Consider the following 15,880-nt stretch of genomic DNA (forward strand, 5'->3'; position numbering starts at 1 on the left):
AAAAAATAGGAAACAGGGTTTTGCAGATGTAATCGATCCGATGGGGTCATGCTGGAGTAGGGTGGGCCCTGAATCGAATGGCGGGTGTCCTTATAGGGACAGGAGTGACCACACAGACACAGAGAAGGCCTTGTGATGACAGAGGCAGAGACTGGGGAGATGCGGGACCAGTTGAGGACCAAGGATGGCCAGGAGCCACCAGAGCTGGAGAAGGCAGCAGGGACCCTGCCCTGAACCTCCAGAATGTCGGGAAGATATTTGCATGTAGGAGGGTGGGAAAGGAGTCCCACGAGAATGGGGGGCCTTCCAGCCCTGGGGACAGTCTAGGGTGAAGGGTGAGCCGTGGTCTCCAGCCCTCCTTCCTCTTTGGCGGCACAATGCCTAATGGGCTTCTGTTGTTGTTGTTGTTGTTGTTGAATATTTATTTATTGGGCTGCACCGGATCTTTGCTGAGGCATGCATGAGGGACCTAGAGCCCCGACGAGGGATCGAACCCGGGCTCCCTGCATTGGGAGCGCAGAGTCTTACCCACTGGACCGCCAGGCAAGTCCCCAATGGGCCTCTTTGGATGCTGGAGGCCACAGGCGTCCCCTGGGCCTGGCCTCCCACCCAGCAGAGCCAGCTTCCCTCCTGCCATGGGGCCGGGGTCTGCATCTGCACTGTACCCTGCCCAGCCCAGGGGTGACCCTCAAGGTCACTCTCAGGGTACATTCTGTGGGTTTTGCCAAACGTATGTCATCCTGTGTCCAGCAGGATCTTGTCCTACAGAAGTGTCCCTGCCCTAAAAACCTCCCTGTGACCCACCTGTTCATCCTGCTTTCCCCCGCTCCAACCCCTGCAGCCAGTGATCCTTTCACCAGCTCCATGGTCCTGCCTTTTCCAGAATGTCATCAAATTGGGATCATACAGCGTGTAGCCTTTGCAGACTGACTTCTTTCCCACCTCTTCCAGCTTCTAGAGGCGCCGCCTCCCTGGCTCGAGGCCCCTCCTGCATCCTCACAGCCGGCGGCGCAGCATCTCCCGTCTCTCTCTGCCTCTGACCCTCCCGCCTCCCTCTTATAAGGACCTTGTGATGACACTGAGGCCCCCGGGGAATCCAGGGGCCCTAACTTAATCCCACCTGCAAAGTCCCTTCTGCCCCGTGAGGGGACGTGAGCACAGGTTCTGGACGTTAGGATGTGGACATCCTTGGGGTCCTGTGCACCGGCTTGCCTGGTCCAGAGCCTCCTATAAACGCAATCATGCAGGCCATCCTTCTGTGTAAGGCTATTTGTTGACTGTGGACTTGTGAGCCACCCAGGCTGTCCCTGGTGGTGGGTGGTTTGTCCCTCACATGGCTGAGGGGCTTCCGGGGTAGGAGTGGCTCGATCCCCTGTTGTTGAATAGGGGACCAAGATGAGATGTTTTCGGTTTTGACTATGGGGAGAAGAGCTGCTCTGACATTCCTTCCAAGACTTTTTGCGGACATGTGTTTTGGTTTCTGTTAGGTAAAAACACTTAGGAGTGGAATCGCCGGGTCAGAGAGTACGTGTGTGTTCAGTTTTATAGGGAAGCGCAGGAACTTTTCCCAAACTGGCTGTAGCCCTTCACACCCCATCAGTGAGCCCTGGGGGTTCTGGTTGCTCTGTGTCCTCGGCAACGCTCATCTGTTACATTGTAGCCATTCAGGTGGACGTTGGGTAAGGTTTTCTTTTTGTGGTAAAATAGAACATGAAATGTACCATCTTAACGATTTTTAAGTGCACAGCTCGGTGGCATTGAGCACGTTCACATTGTCGGGCAACCGTCCCCACCATCATCGCCAGAGCTTTCCCATCTCCCCAAACTGAAGCTCTGTCCCCATGAAACACTGACTCCCCACCTCCTCCCCCAGCCCCTGGCCCCCACCATCTGCTTCCTGTCTTTGTGGATGTGACTCCTCTGGGGAACCTCATGCGAGTGGAATCAGACAGTATCTGTCCTTTTTGCGTCTGGCTCCTCTAAGTACAATGTCCTCAAGGTTCACCCATGTCATAGCATGTGTCAGAATTTACTTCTTTTTTATGGCTGAATAATATATTCCACTGTGTGGATGGACCATGTCTTGTTTATCCATCATCCATGGGTGGACACGCTTCTCTTGTTGTGGACCACGGGCTCTAGGCGCGCAGGCTTCAGCAGTTGTGGCTTGCGGGCTCTAGAACGCAGGCTCAGTAGTTGTGGTGCACTGGCTTAGTTGCTCCGCGGCATGTGGGATCTTCCCGGACCAGGGCTCGAACCTGTGTCCCCTGCATCGGCAGGTGGATTCTTAACCACTGCGCCACCAGGGAAGCCCTAATCTTTTTTTTTTTAAAGTTTTTATTTTATATTGGAGTATAGTTGATTGGCAAAGTTGTGTTAGTTTCAGGGGTACAGCAGAACGGCTTTCTAATCTTATACTTATTTTTCCAGGAGAAAAAAAATTTTTTTCAGCTTCATATATATATATTTTCAGATTATTTTCCATTCTGATTTATTATAAGATATTGAATAGAGTTCCCTGTGCGATACAGTAAATCCTTGTTGCTTACCTATTTTATGTAGTTTGTATCTGTTTATCCCATACTCCTAATTTATCCCTCCCCCCTCCTTTCCCTAATCTTATACATTTGATACACAAGGGACAATTTTTAATGCAGCTGAATCTATAAATGTTTTATTATTTTTTAAAAAAATAAACAGTGGTACATCCATGTCTCCCTCCCTCCCTCTCTTTCTTTCTGCGCAGCACGGCACGTAGGACCTTAGCTTATACAGAGAAAGTTCTCCGCTCAGGGCCCAGAATCCCCCACTTACAGATCCATTACTAAAGATTTAACTCTTCGTGGTGTGCTATGGGGCAGGGCCAAGATTCCCTCCACTTTTTCCTGGGAGTCTGGTGGTCGAGGGTGGTCTCTGGGTGCCGCAGAGCAGGAAGGGGCAAGATTAAGATCTTCACAGGCTGCAAGCTCTCGGAGGAGCGTGGCGCTTTCCCACGGCCCTCCAAACCGTGGGACCCACGGCTTACACGCGTGGAGATCCTCAGATAGCGTCCCCCGAAATTCTCCCACTGTAGATCAGAAGCTGAAGCTTCCTCGTCTGTGCTGCTGCCTGAAGCCCGGTTCTATCCACGCTGCCTCTTCCCGGGGCAGCTGGGTCAGTGGGGGGTGGAGGGGAAGCCGTCCCGCCGGAGCCAAGACCCCGCCCTGTCCCCCCCCCAAGCAAGCAGCGGCCAGGGAGCCAAGGAAGGGTCGGAGCCGGGAGGAAAGGAACCGTGAGACTTTTTATTGTGCATTAATTCACTTGGTATTAACAATTCCACACAATATTCAAACACTGCAGGAAAGTGGGTGTGGCACACCTGGAATTTTTTAAAAATCAGAAATAAAAAGCACTGGACATCCAAACGCAGATGGGGTAGAACCCACTAGAACCACGGATTGCTTTCTGAGAACCGGGAACCGGTCTTTACAATGTTTGGCAATGGTCTCTGAGGACAGGAGGAAACGGGGCGGGGGGGGGGAGGGGAGTGGGGGAGTGGTGTCGACATATGGCTTCTTTTCAAGGCGCCCCGCGGCAGGTTCTTGAAGGACGAGCGACCTGTGGTGGCCTCACCGTGGCCCGGAAACTGCCCCTGGTCACTCATGCTCGGGGCGGGGGTCCGATGGCCTTTTCCTGCCCGCCCCGGGCTCGAGATGGATGAGCTGCCTGGAGGCCCAGCGACGACAGGACAGGGCGGCCGGGACATCAAAGGGAGAAAGAGCACCTTCTGCATCCCCATCCGTCCAAGGGGGCTGGAGGTCACAACCGAGTCACTTAATTCTTGGCCTGGGGGGTGACCTTTAGGGATGATGGGGGAGGGGCCGGGCCGGGCCAGGCCCACAGGAAACACTGCAGGCTGCAGATAGAAACCCCGCGTCGCCCAGGACTGCCTTTTTTGGGTGCCTGTGTCCTTAATTCCCCCCGGGATGTGGTTGCGAGGCGCCGGTTTCCCCCGAGGCCCGCGCTGCCACTGCCGGCTCCCGGCCTCGCGGGGCACTTAAAGTTCCCCAACGCCCTGAAAACCATGGTTTCACGCTGACACTTGCACCAGGAGAGCACAAGCTTGTGTGTGCCCTAATGCTTCAGGCCTATGCTGGGGACCCTGATGTTGAAGAGGAAAAAAAAAAGGAAAAGAGCGCTTTTTCCTCCGCTGGAAAGAAATCCACGGTGGGGCTTTTGCCCACTGCCACCTCCCTGGGCTCCGAGGCTGCGAGCACCTGGGGAGGCAGCGGGCACCTGGGGAGGCAGCGGGGCAGGTGTGGCCATGGGGCGGGGCTGGGGGACGGTGGTCCTCCCCCTCTCTGGGCCTCAGTTTACCCAGACCGCTGGGTCCCTGGGGTCTTGACTCGGGGGCCTCTGGTCCGGTGCGATTTTGCTTCAGCCCTTGTGGGGGTGGGGTGGGGCGGCCATCGGCCGCCAGCGATGGGGCTGCCAAACTCGGGTCCCTCCACCCCATCGGCCAGGGGTCCTGGGCTTGGCTTCCCACTGGCTTCTCCGGGGTCAGTCGGCGGGGACACGCGGTGGGGATAGACTTGGCACAGCTGGCAGGGCAGGGGCCCGAGAGAGAGGGCAGGCCTGGGTCCGGGGACCTGTGACCTCAGCACCGGGACCCCTTGTCCTCTTCGGGGCCTGGCAGCGGGAGGCCGGGACAGTAGGGGCGCAGGAGGACGGCTGGGTGAGCGCAGACCGAGCTCAGGCTGAAGGGATTAAGGCTTCTGTCCCGGACAGAGCAAAGGGTGACCAGTCGGCAGATGGCTGGTGGGCTGTCCTCGCCAGCAGACTCGCTCTGCCAGCTGCCCCTCTGACCCTCGGGCTAAGCCCCGCTGTGCCCTGGCTTCCCCAACCCCCAGCCGTGGGGTGCGCCCGGGGTTTCTGGAACAGGCTTTGTTCTGTCCTGCTGTGCTGCCAGGCGTGGGCAGGCCAGGCGCCCCTGGGCCGCTGGCTGCCTGCGCAGTGTACGGGGGCAGCAGCGTGGGGTGGGGGGCTTTGTGGCTTCCCCCCTCCACCTGCATGGGTGGGGGAGCGGGCTCCCCGAAGCCCCAGGTGCTCCCGGACCGGCCGGAGAGAGCTGGGTGCTGGGGAGAAGCTTGGCCCTGGGTCTGCACCCCGCGGGAGCCGGCCATGGGGGTGCCGGGCATCCCGCCAGCCTTCGCAGCTGTGCACGGTCTGAGCCCCAGGGGCGCGAGGGGAGCAGAGGCGTCGGGAGAGGAGCTCAAGGCTCCGGGTCCCACCAGCCCGCGTGCCTTGTGCCGGCTGCCCAGGGCCCTTCTGCTCGGGGGACCCTGGGATCCTGACTTCCCACCCCGCCCCCGCAGGGCCGCACGGGCAGGTGGGCCACCGGGGATCAGGCGGCCGAAAGCAGGTGTGCATCTGACCCGTCCTTCTGCCTCCACCTCTTTAAATGTTTTTGTTGTAACAGAGGAAACAGCAGTTGTAAAAGAGCCCCCCCGGCCGCCCTCACCATCAACTACGCGACACCTTACAGATGCTCCGGGCGGCCGGGTGTGAGCGCAGAGGGGAGTACCGCCAGTGCCTCTCCATTTCTGGGCAAAGGATCCCATCTCCAGGGCCTCTGCAGCTACTTCCAGACAATTTCACACCTATTTTTTTGGCCAGCCGCCCACCCGGCTTGCGGGATCTTAGTTCCCCGGGATCAAAACCGTGCCCCCGGCAGTGGAAGCGCGGAGTCCTAACTACTGGACCACCGGGGAATTCCCTCGCACCATTTTATACCCCGAAGCACCAGGGGGCCCTGGGCTGGCCTCCTCAGGCTGCATTTCTGTCTGAAAAATGGCCATGGAGATGCAGAAAGTGGAAAAAAAACAGAACAAAACACGGAAGAGCCAAATATGACCATAGCCTCTAACTGCCCACGCTGATGTCTCGTGCTGAAAACTAAAGAAAACACAGCTGGCCGTTGCAGTGACCAGAGCCATGGGCTGAAAATCCGTTTCTGGGATGGGCGGGGTCCCCAGGAAAGGGAGGGGGCCTCAGCATGGCTGTCGGATGACACATGCCACACAAAAGCCACACAGCTGGGTGACCCTGGGTGACAGGGGTGCGTTTCACAGGCAAAGCCCCCCTCCCGGCCCCTGAAATCCAAGTCACACAACCCAGCTTAGCTACAAGTTCAGCCAATGACACCCGATTTTAGCGGTACGGAATTACGAGGTTTTAAAGGAAAAGGAGAAAGATTTCTGAAAAAAGTTCGTTATGTCCCTCCTCCCAACTCCACCCAATTTTTGTCCACTTCACACACCCTGGCCAAAGGCATCACATCATCAACCTGGCTGAAGTCCTCACAAATGGCCAACTGTGTGAGACTCGCCACCCGGCCGGGTCAGCCACGCCAGCGGCTAATTCACCCACCTCCTTCCCGTCTCCCCGCCCAGCTCGGCTCTAGACCATGACTCAAATGGCAAGGCCGTTTTCAAAAATCGTTACCGCGTTGCCTGGGCATTTCAGCTATTTCCCATGAGAAGTGGTGGTGGAGCCCGGCCCCTGACAGGGCTGCGATGTTGGGTCTGAAAATCCATCTGAACCCAGAGGATACACTTTACCCCACCTGGGTGACGGCAACTTTTTGCATTTCTTTTGGAATGAAGAGTTTTGCTTGACTGTGTACTGAATGATGCCTTGGCCGGGGTGGGGGGGGGCGGGGGTCAGGGAGGAGCTGAGGGAAGATAGAGCTATAGGATAATACAAGGCTTCTTGTCCTTAAAGGGGTTCTCCGAGGCGGGGACTCCCACCAGCAGGGGGTCGTTCCGGGCGTGCTGCTCACAATAGCTCATGAGTTCGGAGGAGGCTTTGGAGACCTGTGTGTGGGCACAAGGACAAGAGAGGAAAGATAAGAAGCGCCGTGCCCACGGCAGCACAAAGGTGGAGATAACCCCAGTGCCCGTCACCTGAAGACACACACCGTGTCCCTCCACACACGGGAGCATCACTCAGCCACAAAAAGGAGAGAAGCACGGACACTCGCTACCACGTGGATGGACCCCGAGAACACGACGCTCAGTGAGAGAAGCCAGACGCAGAAGGACCCACAGGGTGTGATTCCATTGATGGGAAACGTCCAGAACAGGCAGATGCACAGACACCGAGGGCAGTTGTCAGGGGCTGGGGAGTGACTGCTCATGGGGATGGGCCTCCTTCTGGGGTGATGGAATATTCTGGAATTAGGTAGTGGTGCCTTAGGTTGCACAACGTCAATGTACTAAGTATCACTAATGGTAAATTTTATGTCACGTATATGTATTTTACCGGAAATTTAAGATTGAATAAGCAGAAGAACTGAACCTTCTCCAGAGGGGGCTGTGTGGAGTTAAGGGAAGGGTCAGGGGAGGAATCAGTCGAAGAAAGGACCTGACGGGCAGAACCCTGCAGGTACATCGCCTGAGAGGCGGGACAAGGCCTTCGGCATTTGATTCTTGTGCTGTGTGAGCTGTCGCGGTGTCGGTGACCATAGTGAGGGGGCTGACACTTAGGACCCCCTGCGTCAGGGTCCCCAAAAGAGGAGGGAGGAGATGCAGGGAGGGCCCACCGCAGCCCTGGGGAAGCTGGCGTGGGTAAAGTGGTGCCTAGTGTCCGGGGGGTGGCCCACCCTGCTGGCAGCACCGCGGCTGCGTTGTGGGACCCGGGGGGCCCCTCGAGTCCCGGGCGCATCTCTGCGGCCTTGACCCCTCAGCAGTCCCCTTCCCACCCGGAAGAGCGGCAGGCAGGGAAAGTCTGCGGAGGGTCTTCTGCGCCCCAGAGCTGCGGCCCCGGGCGCCAGGGCCCCAGGCTCGGATTCCACTGCTCCGCCTGGAAGACAAGCTCCCGGGGGCCCCCTGGATGCTGCGCGCCCTCCGCCTCGCCTTGCCGGCCTCTCACTCAGGCCGGCCCTGCGCTCCCAGTCGCCGTCTTGGGGCCTCAAAACCTCAGGCGGGACGGGAGGGAGACCGGTCACGCCCGACTCTGCTCCTCCCCACGTTCAAAGGCCGCCCGCGGGGGGAGCCCTCCCGACATCAAACGGGCGGGTGAGTCAGCGGCCTCCTGAGTCAGCGGCCTCCGCCAGGGCCGGGGCTGGCTCGGCGCTGAGAGGAAACCACTTCAACCGGGGCTGCTCTGCCTTCAGCCCCAAGGAATGCTTTGAATGCTCAGAGTCCTGGAACATTCAGACGCCTCGTGGGAGGCGCCCCCCACGACACCACCCGGGGGGTGCTGCAGCCTCCTTCCCACCTGGCTGGGCTGGAGGTGCAAGGCGACGACAGGGGTTGGCCCCATGGCCACATGGGGTCCCGTGTCCGCACTGCCGGGCCCTCCGTTCCTAACCCGCGACCAGCAGTGACTGGGGGACGACCGTGCTGAGGGAAGCAAGGCCTGAGCAGATGCGTGGAGTAACGGCTGATTCTCTGTGTCCGCTTAGCTAGGCCAGGTACCTGGCTGTGTGGCCAACTGCCAGCCTAGATGTCTCTACGAAGGTCTTTTTAAGGTGAGATTAGCATTTAAATCGATGGACTTTGAGGAAAACTGGTGACGCTCCGTGATGTGGGTGGGCCGCATCTAATCAGTTGAAGGCCTTCAGAGAAAAGACTGAGGTCCCTCGAAGAGGAAGGAATTCTGCCTCCCGACGGCCTTCAGACTCAAGTTGCACCAGCTCTTCCCTGGGTCTCCAGTCTGTGGTTCAGCCCTGCCACCCTGAGACCTGCCAGCCCCACGACTGCGTGAGCCAATGCCTTAAACCACCTCTCATGCTCCCTCTCTGTCTCTAACATATAGTCATATATCCCTGACTAATCCAGCGGGTAGCTGGAGCACGGCTAATGTGGAAGCATAAATGACCCGTGTCTTCCCTGGATGGAGACTCCCTGGTCCTCACCCAGCCACCCACAAGCTGGGGTCTGGGGCAGGAATCAGCTTCTCGGAGGTGGCTCACCGTCCTTTGCAAAGTGGACATGGGTTTGGTGAGAAGGTGATTTCGAAAAGTGTCAGACAGCTTTCTCGTGTAGGAGGCCATGACTGGCCCGTTGGTCTATATCCTTTGAAAGCCCTGGATGTCATCCTGATGTCCACTCGTGGACTTAAGATTCAGCTATATAAACAAATACGGTCCCTCCACACACGGGAGCATCAGTCAGCCATGCAAAGGAGTGAAGCCCTCACACTCACTACAACGTGGACGGACCTTGAGGATATGAGGCTCAGTGAGAGAAGCCTGACACAGAAGGACCCACAGTGTGATTCCATTGATGGGAAACGTCCAGAACAGGCAAATCTACAGACAGACAGTCGGTTCCTGGTTGTCAGGGGCTGGGGAGGGGATGTGGGGTGATTGCTAATGGGGACGGGCTTCTTTTTGGGGGTGATGGAATGTGCTGGAATTAGTCATGATGGTTGCACATTTTGAGTTCACCAAATGCCACTGAATCGCGCACTTCAAAAACAGTTAACTTTATGCAAATTAAAAAAAAGAAAAAAAGCCCGCAGAGCTGACTGCCCAATTATGCACTATCTTATTTTGCTTTGCACGTTCCTGGTCCCTGATGGGTTAAGCGTTTGCTAGGAGGAGCTGCTTGTCCTTTTTCTCTTTTTAGCTAAAAATCAAACATGCTTATTTCAAAAAAATGCAATCAACGCAGAAGTGGCGAAAGTAAACAGTGAAAGGCCCTGTGTCCTCTCTTCCCGGGGGCCAGGCCTCTGACTTCTCTTTGCGTCTGTCACAACAGGGGAGCTGGACAGAGCTCGGAGGATGAGGGGATAGAGGAGAAAGTGACTGTCTCACGCCGACCCTTTTGGAGGGGCCTGATTTGGCCTTCTCCGGGGCCGTCCAGGGACGGACCCCGAGGGCCGGGGCGGGCTCACAGCGGCACTCGAGGCCTGCCTCTGCCCCACTCTGTTTACAAAGCATGCTGGTACATCAATCGTCACAACAAGCCATGAGGTAGGTTTACATCAGCTGCGTCTTTCTGCTGAGAAAACTGAGGCTCAGAGAGGTTGAGTGGCCCAAGGTCACACAGCGAGAGGCAGAGCCGAGTGCAAACTGCTACCGTCCTGCTAGCCTCCGTGCCCACCGTTTGCTGAGGGCGCGCCCGGGGGTCTCTCTCCCCTGCTCACCTTGATGCGCTCGATCCCGGCTTCGATGCGGAGCTGTTCCACGAGCTTCCGAGCCTGGGCTATGTTGTTAGTGGCTGACATTGTCTGCCATCAGCTCTGGGCCTCTGTCGTCCAGAGAGCTGTGGGGAGAAGCAGACAGATGTGAGCTGGCTCGTGACGCCCCAGGACTGCAGGTGGAGGACGTCGAGGAGGGAAGCCCCACTTCCGGAAACCTCAGGGGGCCCTGAATCCCCGCCACCCTGCAGCCATGACGCCTGTGCCCCTGGGTCACAGTGAGAGGCCCGGCCAAGCACATCTTCTCCTACAGTCCCCTCCTGAGGCTGGTCGGGGGTAAGTGCTCACTGGACATGACCACTGAGGGTCCCAGGAGAGCTCACAAAACCATTGCATCGGCTCCTGGTTGGCTCAGAACGAGGGGAGTTTTCTCTGATTCCTGCTCCTGCATTGGGTCCCCTCCTCCCATACTGTTGGCACTGGGGCCGATCATTCCCTCTTGGGGGCCGTCCTGGGCCCCGTGGGGTGTCGAGCAGCCTCCCCGGCCCCCACCCACCTGATACCAGGAGCACCCCCAGTGTGACAACCACAGATGTCCCCAGACATGACCCAGTGTCCTCCGGGGGCAGAGTCGCCCAGGGGCGAGACCCCTGGCTCTGGACCAAGGCAGATCACGTGGGAAGCCTGCACCCGTGGGTCCTGGGTACCCCACCCCTTCTCTGCAGGGCCTGGGCCTGTCTCCTTCCTTCATTTGGTCAATTGTCCAGCAAATTAAAATTTAATTACATTTAAAATGTTGCGATGCCCATAGATTCACATGCATTTGTAGAAAACAGTAGAGACAGCCCGTGCGCCCGCTGCCTGGTTTCCCCCAGCGGCGGCATCTTGCAAAGCTGTAGTGACGTCATAACCAGGATGCTGACCTTGACACAGGGGAGATGGGGGGCACTTCCACCCCTAGGGTCCTCATGCCTCCCTTCAGGGGCCACAGCAGGTGGCCAGGCCATGGCCATTGTTCACCTTTTAAACTTTAGTACCATGGCCTTGAGAATGCTGTTTATTTATTTCTTTATTTTAGGTTGCAATAGGCTATAACTTAGTTTATTATGAATAAAATGTGTAGCGCATGATACGTTTCTACCCCACAAATTCAGTGTTAGAAGAATCCCAACACGACAGAGCTTAGACTTGGCAAGAACAATGCAATAGACAGAGTGAGGCCACTTAAACAGGAAATGGCTCGTGTAAGTAAAATTAACACAAACATCTTCTAGGTATGATTTGGTCTATAACTGGGCAGGATTAAGACAAATGCCATTCAACTTCGGTTAAAAAGTCAAAGTTTCACTGTTGTTCAAATAAAAAGTCAAAGCACGCAATGTAGGAAAAAAAATGATAAAACCATCTTAACCTGACTTACATCCATATTCAATTAATGATGAGAATGCGATTTATTTATTTTTTCAATATTTATTTATTTGGCTGCGCCGGGTCTTAGTTGAGGCATGTGAGATCTAGTTCCCCGACCAGGGATCGAACCCGGGCCCTCTGCGTTGGGAACGCAGAGTCTTAGCTACTGGACCACCAGGGAAGTCCGGAGAATGCTGTTTAAATGGAACCACTCGGTAAGGAGCCTTTCGGAATTGGCTGTTTTTTCCCACTCGACCTAATTGTCTGGAGATCCACCCCTGCGGCTGTGCTTATCCACAGTTCATTCCTTTGCAGTAAAGGACCACGGTGTGGAGGTGCCCCGTAACCCTTTGCTTGTCCGAGAACACCTGGGCTGGCTCCCGGTTCTGGCTGTGTCAGCAACAGAGCTGCCACAGGCGTCCGTGTGCAGGCTTCTGCGTGAATATAAGCCTTTATTTCTCAGAGATAAATGCTGAGGAGTGCGACTGCTTGTTTAATTTTTTAAGAGAACACCGGCCTGCTTTCCAGAGTGGCTACGCAATTCTACATTCCCACCAGCCATGTACGAGTGATGTAAATTTATTTTTTATAATTCAGTTATGCACAATTTTTCTGTCCCTTAAGGTGGTGAAAATTCTACTTTTTCCATCCAATCTATATTTAGTGAGCCCTGGGACACTGGTTCTCAACTGGGGCCATCCTGCCCCCAGGGGACACTTGGTGATGCCTGGGGACATTTGTGGTTTTCAATCACAGTTGTTGCTCAACACCCCCCAACCCCAGTGCCCAGGGCGGCCCCCCACAGAGGATGGCCCAGCCCCAAATGATGATAACGCCAAGGCTGAGAAATTGAGTCCGATCCCTGGTCACACTGGACACCAGGATAAATCCCCGATGGTCAGCTGGTGTAAACCAGGGGGGGCCCCAGCATCTGAGAGTCACCTCCTCCTCTCCTTCCCACTCAGGTGTGGACTTAAATGTGTGCAGCATCCAGGACCTCAGAGGTCACATTGCCCTGGCGGCGCCCATGGAATCCGTAACCCAGGGGTTTCACTTGGGGAGATCCTGTCCTCAGGGGACACTGGGCGACACCTGGGGACGTCTGTGGTCATCACGACAGGGAGAGGGGCTCCTGGCATTGAGATGAGATCAGAGAATGACCTGGCCCCAGTGTGCGCATGGCCCGGGTTGAAGACGCTCCCAGTGTGTCCACGCAGTGTTCGTTCAGGATGGTGGGGTGCAGAGCCCAAGTTCAGGAGTCCTGGGGAGCCGCCCGACTGGGCTGGCTTTTACCCAGGCCTTTCAGTAGCACCATGTGCTTCTGTCATCATACATTGTACCTCTGTCTGTTTCCCAGAGGGGCGGCTGCAGAAAAGTAAAGGCAGAGTTCAGGTTCCCAAGAAATTTCCCTTTCGGAAATAAACAGGAACGGACCGCGGACGTGCACGTCTCGGATGGCCCTCCAGGGGATCGCGCGGAGTGAGGAGGCCAGTCTCCAGAGCCACATGCTGTGCGGTTCCATGTACAGAACACCCCTGAGACCACAGGGTCGTGGAGATGGACCAGAGGCTTGTGGCTGCAGGGGGGCGGCGGCCTGGGGAGGGGTCTGGGTGGACAGGCGGACACCGGGTCCTCATGCTGTGTGAAGTGCTGGAGATCTAGACTGTGTGTGTGGGGTTCACGTGTCTGCACAGGGGATAAACTTGCAAAGATCCTAATACACACACAAGTAAAACTGCAGGAATCTGTGTTCGGTAGGTGATGCAGGGACTTTGTCTCTGCGATCTGGTACGACTGCGTGTGAACCTACAGTGATCTCCATCCAAGTTCCATTAAAAAAAAAAAATCCCTTCCACACTACTGGCTGCCTGCCTTCCCGCCAGACACCCAGGCCCCTTTCTGGGTCAGAAAAGGCCCGAATGTGTCTGCTCTGGGCATACAGGGCCCACATGTGGGCTTCCAGAGGGCTCTGATTCAGCAGAGAGCTTCAAAGCGGCCACAAAACATCCAATTCAGGGAAAACCGCCCTTGGTTCGACTTAAAAATACCTAAATTACTCAGCGCTAAATATAGATGCTGACAGAGAACAAATGGGGTGGCTTCACAGCATGTTTTCCTTGGAAGGCCGGGGAGTCCTGCTCAGCACCCACACTCAGAGTGTCCACCAGGACCCTAGGAGGCCCGGCTACCCCGTGGGGCACCCCAAACCATGGCCTCCCTCGTCAGCTCTAAGCCCCTCGGTGCTGCTGGCTTTCTGTTCCGGGCACGATGCCCTGAGAGGCTCCCTCCAGGCTGGGTTATAACCTGGACCCCCCGGGACGGCCGGAGTGGGCTGCATTGGGGGTGTGTGTGTGCTTGTGTGTGTGCATGCACGTGTGTGTGTGCATTTGTTTACATGTATGTGCGTGTGTGAGCCTGCATGCGTGTGCATGCACGTGTGTCAGTTTGTATCTATGTGTGTGCACGTGTGTGTGTGCATGAGCAGCTGAGACCAGACGTAGTTGCATCACGGCAGCCCAGACAGCAGACCGACGTCCTGGTCCTGGCGGTGTCACGGTCAGTCACTGCCTCACCGCGTGCCCCCCGGGGTTAGGTCACCTCTCGCAGGACAGGCAGTGGCCGTGAGTCAGCCCGGGAACATTCCTCACCAGCTGCCTCCCTGCCAGAGACACGTGACGGCTCCAGGCACCTGACCTGGCCAGTCCTGCCTGGCCCGTGGAGCCTTGGAAGGCCCTGGAAGCCGGGCAGGGCCTTGGGAAGCAGGAGGGAGGGGTTAGGCGGTTGGGGCTGCAGGTAGCGGTCAGATTCCGCCTGGGGAGTGGCTGGTTCTAGCGTGGCAAGGCTGGGGGCATGACCTGGGGTGAGGTTTGCCTAAAAATAGAAACTTAACAGACGACAGCAGGCCCTGGCTGGCCTCCCAGTAAAGGGCTAGGAAGTCACCAGGGTCAGGCTGGATCCCACAGAAGCATCGCGGGTGCGTGGCTGCAAGGCAAGGACCGTGAAGGCCCTGAGCACGCCAGGACGCATTGTGAGGTTGCGCTGATTACAGAGGGAGGGTCATCACCGGAGTGTTACAGACCTGAGCCCAGATGCCAGGCTCAAATGCACATGAGGATTAAACACAACTGGGGGAGGGTGGTGTTTCTCGATGGCGAGCTGGGGGATGGCAGGATGGGGGACACCGAGTTAGAACAGGGTCCCTCCCCCAAGGCCCTGCTGACACTGGGACCATGTCACTCTCTGTGGGGGGCCGTCCCGGGCGCTGCGGGGTGCAGAGCAGTCACCCTGGACCCACCCACTCGATGCTAGGAGGCCCCCAGTCATGACAGCCACAGATGTCCCCAGACATGGCCCCGTGTGGCCCAGGGGCAGAGCCACCTCCCCCGGGATTGGAAGGGGGAAACCTCTGGATTATATTAGGCCTCATTTTCCCAACCAAAGAGATTCCATATAAAAAGTCATAGAATGGGTACTTCCCTGGTGGTCCAGCGGTTGAGACTCTGCGCTTCCACTGCAGGGGGCGCAGGTTCAATCCCTGGTTGGGGAACTAAGATCCCACATGCCGTGCGGCGTGCCCACAAAGTAAAAAAACAAAACAAGTCATAGGATGAAAAAGAAGATATACACAGATTAGTGAAAATGTACAGAATGTTGATTTTCTGTTCCAGAGAAGTTACCCCGTAGCAACTGAAGCAACAGAACGAGTGGAGATTAACAGCTATAATTGTATAAAACTATTCAGAACTTCTTCACGGCAAACCTATAAAACTAAAACCCAAGACCAGCGACCTAGGAAGAACCATGGCAGCGATACACTGGAAAGTGACCTCTTTGTCATGTTAATAATATCTTAGCTGGGTATTTTATATCGGGAGAGGACTCACTCCAGGAATTCATGTGAAAAGTAATTTAACCGGTAAAACACAAAGTGAACAAAGCGTGGCCTCATTAGCAATTGACGAAAGTAGGTTGGAGGGATCATGGGCTGCCAGCACTTCATTTACCCAGGACACCAGGAAGGCTGCAGGAAGAGCGACACCTGACGCAGGTAGGGATATGCTCGTCCCTGACTCTCTGGTATTGTTGGCCCATCTCAGCCTCGTAAACTGGACATCAGGAGCTTACAAGGCTGTCCTCTCAAATCCCTTGCTGGGGCATTTATCCCGAGGGAACAAAAATCAAGAGAAATAAAGAGCTATATATAGAAAGGTGTTTACAACGGTGTTATTTATAATAGTGAGAAACTGAATGAAACCATGTGTCCTGCAACGGGGGAATGGCTAATTCAGTGGGGTGTTTTCCTAGTGGAGCAACTGTTATAAATGGTACCCAAAGATGGGGA

General features: G+C 56.1%; 1 protein-coding gene across 1 annotated transcript in view; it reads right to left on the reverse strand.

The window, feature by feature from the left end:
• Positions 1-3,261: 3,261 nt before the first annotated feature.
• GNG7 (G protein subunit gamma 7) overlaps positions 3,262-15,880 on the reverse strand; it is a 155,685-nt gene continuing 143,066 nt past the window's right edge. The window contains exons 4-5 of the mRNA XM_060145756.1: positions 10,135-10,253; positions 3,262-6,854 (exon numbers count right to left, since the gene is read on the reverse strand). Coding sequence (XP_060001739.1) covers positions 6,729-6,854; positions 10,135-10,215 — 207 coding nt within the window. The 5' untranslated portion in view covers positions 10,216-10,253 and the 3' untranslated portion in view covers positions 3,262-6,728. The remainder of the gene's footprint in view (positions 6,855-10,134; positions 10,254-15,880) is intronic.

This window comes from Lagenorhynchus albirostris, chromosome 3 (genome assembly GCF_949774975.1).
Source record: "Lagenorhynchus albirostris chromosome 3, mLagAlb1.1, whole genome shotgun sequence".
NCBI lineage: Eukaryota > Metazoa > Chordata > Mammalia > Artiodactyla > Delphinidae > Lagenorhynchus > Lagenorhynchus albirostris.